At 34.0% G+C, this 4,736-nt stretch overlaps 1 protein-coding gene across 1 annotated transcript; it reads right to left on the bottom strand.

Annotated features, from left to right (window-relative positions):
• Window positions 1-2,854: 2,854 nt before the first annotated feature.
• LOC127744162 (protein VASCULATURE COMPLEXITY AND CONNECTIVITY-like) lies at window positions 2,855-4,304 on the bottom strand. The gene is made up of 3 exons (XM_052256443.1): window positions 4,140-4,304; window positions 3,449-3,654; window positions 2,855-3,262 (listed from the first exon to the last, which is right to left on the bottom strand). The coding sequence occupies exons 1-3, from the start codon at window positions 4,242-4,244 to the stop codon at window positions 3,085-3,087; spliced, it is 489 nt and encodes a 162-aa protein (XP_052112403.1). The 5' UTR covers window positions 4,245-4,304; the 3' UTR covers window positions 2,855-3,084.
• Between the last annotated feature and the right edge of the window lie 432 nt (window positions 4,305-4,736).

Genomic DNA, 4,736 nt, shown 5'->3' on the forward strand with positions numbered 1-4,736 from the left:
CCGCTAAATTTGAATCCATATACAAGCTTGCATCACAATTAACTTTAAAACTATTACCTACCGGTGGTTCCCAACACAGGCAATTTCGGAGAGACCTAAAGGCATTGCTTCGATTCCTGTAAACCTGTAAGTCCTTGGCGGTAATTCTGGCCAAGGCAACAACCTTGTGGTCTGTCCAAGGGTTGTCAGTATTGAATATGTCATTGCACCTATGTCTCCATACCCACCAAAGCCCTGCACCAAAGGACGCCTCATTGTTAGCCAAGGCCTTCCGAAACCACTCTTCAAGAGCAGTACCAGTCGTCGAGTCCAGGATACTAGGATCCAACATATACCAAATTGCCTTTGATCGTTCACAGTCTCTAAGGCAATGCTCCATAGTCTCCTGCGCCTTGTTACATCTCTTACACATATCTGAAGAAGCTAAATGCCGCTTGAATCGAAAGGTCTCAGTTGGTAGAGCATCATGTAAGCCAAGCCACATAGTAAATTTGAACTTCTCTGGAATGTTTGTGTTCCACAACCAGTTCCAATTACTATTGGCATTCCAATTTAATGCTTTCTTTAATAACCATCTGTAACCCTCCCTTGCACTATACTTTTTTGATGCTGCAGGCCACCACTCCCACTGTGGCTCCAACTCAGTCGAACTAGGATATCTCAGACCACAAATAAACTGCTTAATCTCATGCGGAATAGGCGTGGTAAGACTATCAACCTCCCAAGACACCCCTTTCCACAAGTCAGCCACCATGAAATCTGATTCAGAAATATGTACATAAGGAACAAGGTTGCAAAGTTTACCAAAAGGAGTCCACTCATCATACCAAACTGATTTGTGGACATCTCCAATATTCCAATGAAGCCCTTCCTTGAGATGCTCATAGGCACTAACAATGTTCTTCCAGGTAGCCGATGAAGAATTTCTACTGTTTCCGTTCATACCAGATTGATTCCTGAGATATTTATGCTTCAAAACCTGCACCCATAACTTCTCACTATTGTTTAGACAATCCCATACCAACTTTCCCAAAAGCGCCATGTTAGCACAGGAAGTATCCCTAATACCCAATCCTCCTGCCTTTTTAGGAGTTATGGCGACTTATTACCTCAATTTATTGATATCACTTTAAATATTTATTCTTAATTTATTTGAATGTTATTAGAACATAAAACTTTAGTTCAGCTTAAACAATAAATGAGTGAGGATACACATTTTGATCTTAATTATGTTGTAACATGTAATCTTTGTTACCGTTATCTGGGACGTTTAGTTCAATCTTCAGTGTAGTTACTATCAGCAGCATCCTTCTAATACCATTCAAAGTTAACTGTGTTTTTAAAAGAATTTAGAAATTTCGTTTTACACACATATATAAATATAAATAATGTGTTTTTTATATATATTTAATTTTCATAATCGACATCCAATCATGAATCATGATAAACGACACAAGATTAAAGAAATTTGATAAAGGATATAAATAATTACATAGCCCACTCAAAATAAGAAAATTTAATTTATGTGACAGTTTTTAAATCCTGAAAAGGTTTTACTAAATTAGTAGAAGCTACTTACAAAACAATTATAACAATGTTATCAGTAATTTCTTTTTTTCAAATGAACCTGTTATATTATTTCAACAATGCCATGCTATTTACCAATAATGGCCTAGTCATTTTTATCAATAATCCTCATCCTTGAATGAAGATTGTTCAGTATTTCTCTTATTTCTTGAAAATTAAGATGTTCACTTTGATGCTAACATATATATAAAGGGTTAAGTACTGAAATCGTTCCTAAGGTCTGGGGTGAAAATTAAAATTGTCCCCGATTTTTTTTGTTATTAAAATCATCTTCAACATTACAAAACGTTATAAAATCGTCCTTTTTCACTTCAATTTTATTTTTTTATCATATTACCCTTCATTATTAATAAAAATAATTAAAAATAATATTAAAAAATTAAAACAAACTCCTCCCTCCTCCTCTCTCCTCCCCTTCCGTAACTCCCTCATCCCACTTCCTCACTCACCCTCCTGTAACCCCCTTAGCCCACTCCCTCACCCCTCACCCCTCACCCAATCTACTCCTTCCACCTCCTCCTTCTCTCTTTTCTCACTATTTATTACTCATAACAAAACAAATTAACAACAACATTCACAAAACAAGAAAATCAGAAGCAGAAGAAGCATAACAATTTCAATAATCACATCAATTTCAATAAACAATAATTTAATAATTATCAACTACAATTTCAATTTTCAGATCCAAAAGTTCAATAATCATCAAGTTACAATTTCAGAAGCAAAAATTCAAGCAAAGCAGAGGAAGAAACAGAGTCAGTCACAAAACCCCTCACCGTAACCCCCCACTCCTCACCCCCTCACCCCTTCTTCATGTATATGTTCTTCAAAATAATCACAAAATTAGCAACAATCTATCATCAATCATGTATATGTTCTTCAAAAATTAAAAAAAGAAAAAAAATAGGAAGAACGAAGTGGCGGCGCGTGGGTTGGACGCAGGGGCGGCGAACTGATGATGATGGAATTGGGGGTGGGTTTGGGGTGGAGGGAGAGACGAAGGGATGTTGGGTGTGGGTGGGGTGAGATTTTATTTTTTTTAAAATATTATTTTTATTAATAGTTAAGGATAATTTGGTCAAAAAAATAGAAAATGACGATTTTATAACGTTTTGTAATATTGAGGATGATTTTAATAACAAAAAAAGGTCAGAAACGATTTTGATTTTTACCCTAGACTTTAGGAACGATTTCAGTACTTAAACCTATATAAATAAAAGAATCTTTAAAAAATATATAAGAAAAAGTACATTTTATTGTGGCAAGTTTTTACTTAATCTCTTTGCTACAATTACAACAAATTCATTGGATATAAAAGAACGAATTAATAACTAAAAATGAATTTAATAGCGAAAGACATACAAGATACCTAAAAAGTTTGCATCTTTTCTTTTCCTAGTATGAATGGCTTGGACACATTTGCCATATATAGAGAGAGAGATAAACAAACTCTCATCAAAAGCAATAAAGCACTCGAGAAATTATCTTACACACTACTTAATTAAATGTGGCGGTGGCAGAACCGTAATATAAAACTGAGAACAGGCCATGAACAAAACAAGAAATGCCACCAATGGACAAGAAGTGATGGTGTGAGAATCCACAAGAACCGTTTGAACCGTGGTTTGATTTTGTCCCTATCACCAGCAAGATCATTCCAACAGCCAATGCAATCCTGACCAACAAAAATATGGTTTCAATAAACACTTGTATACTTATTTTATTTTATATTGGACCGATTCCGACAAAGTTGCAAGCTCGACAGATTAGTCCTTAGTATATCAGGCCGAGGAATAAACAAAAAAGTGAATACAAATAATACAACTCTAAATCAAGTGGTATGGAGCTAGAGAGACATTACCATGCTAAAACAAGGCAAAGCATGGAAATTTGCTTGTTTGAAGAAGCCCTATTAATCCCTTGTTGAGAACAAAGGCAACTTAAGCCACCCATTAAACAGACTATAGCATGGGCTAGCCCCAAAAGTATGGCTGCAGCCAACCCCATTTGAAAGGCCTTCTGACTTGGGTCTCTACACTCGAATAGCCACAATTTTAAGTGCTGAACCTGTTTATCAAACACAATCATTGTTGTCTCTTAATTAACATTTACTTCAATGCATTAAAGTAGGTAGTTCTTTAATTTGAATACACTTATTATATGTTTATAGTAATATTGTGACATAGAAACTTATTTTGATGAGGTAAAAATTCTTATGATTTTGTATTTTATATTCATTTTGTATCATAAGACAGTGTCATGAAATTACTCGTTCTAAAAATTTAAACTAAAAGAAAAAGGTAAGATCTCTTGTTGGGTTTATTTAATTTTTTCTAAATTTTTTTTATTTTTATTTGTGTGATACTTATTTTTTCACTTTTAGAGTTTTTCAAAGGTTAAATTCTAAAACTTTCAGACATAGATATCATATTATGAAATCACTAATCATTTCAAAAATTTAAACTGATAAGAGAAAGTAACATGAATGATTATATTTCTAACAGACAGTTACCAAATACAACATTAAAAAATCTATATATCTCGCAGCATACCTTGTTTTGTGCAATTTCAGCCTCTATGCCAAGAATCCCAGCTGCAACATCCATAATTATAATCAGGAGACAAAGAAAAATTCCTGTTGATCTAGTAGGGGCCATTGTTGTGGAAGAATTTAGCTGTCTGTTTTTGGTTTGCTTCTTGGCAAGTACTAATTGACAAATAGTATAGTGGAGTGAAAAGATACGTAGGGGGCAATAATATTTATATACATGAAGAGTAAGAAGAAGTTGAAACAAGTGGGAAAAGTTTCTTTTGTCCAAACTGTACAAATAAACTTTAATATGCTTTTGTGTCTTATTTTTTTCTTCTCCGGAGTGCTGGATTCGTTCAATAGAGTGCAAGGAAAGTAGGGTATAAACCAGCTCATAGTATATAGCATGCGTGGCTATAGGTATAAATCTAGTATCCACATCTACATTTATATACGCCGTATATTATCCTAAATAATCAGTGTGTAAATTTGTGATAATTGTGTTCTAAATTTTAATACGTGCTTACTTTATACTATTAATTTATTCTCCTTTTATGGGGGTTCATATTTTATTTCTTGCTAGTTGCTATAAGCACAATTGTAAAATCGATATATCGAT

Source organism: Arachis duranensis, unplaced genomic scaffold, assembly GCF_000817695.3.
Source record: "Arachis duranensis cultivar V14167 unplaced genomic scaffold, aradu.V14167.gnm2.J7QH unplaced_Scaffold_232525, whole genome shotgun sequence".
NCBI classification, from domain to species: domain Eukaryota; kingdom Viridiplantae; phylum Streptophyta; class Magnoliopsida; order Fabales; family Fabaceae; genus Arachis; species Arachis duranensis.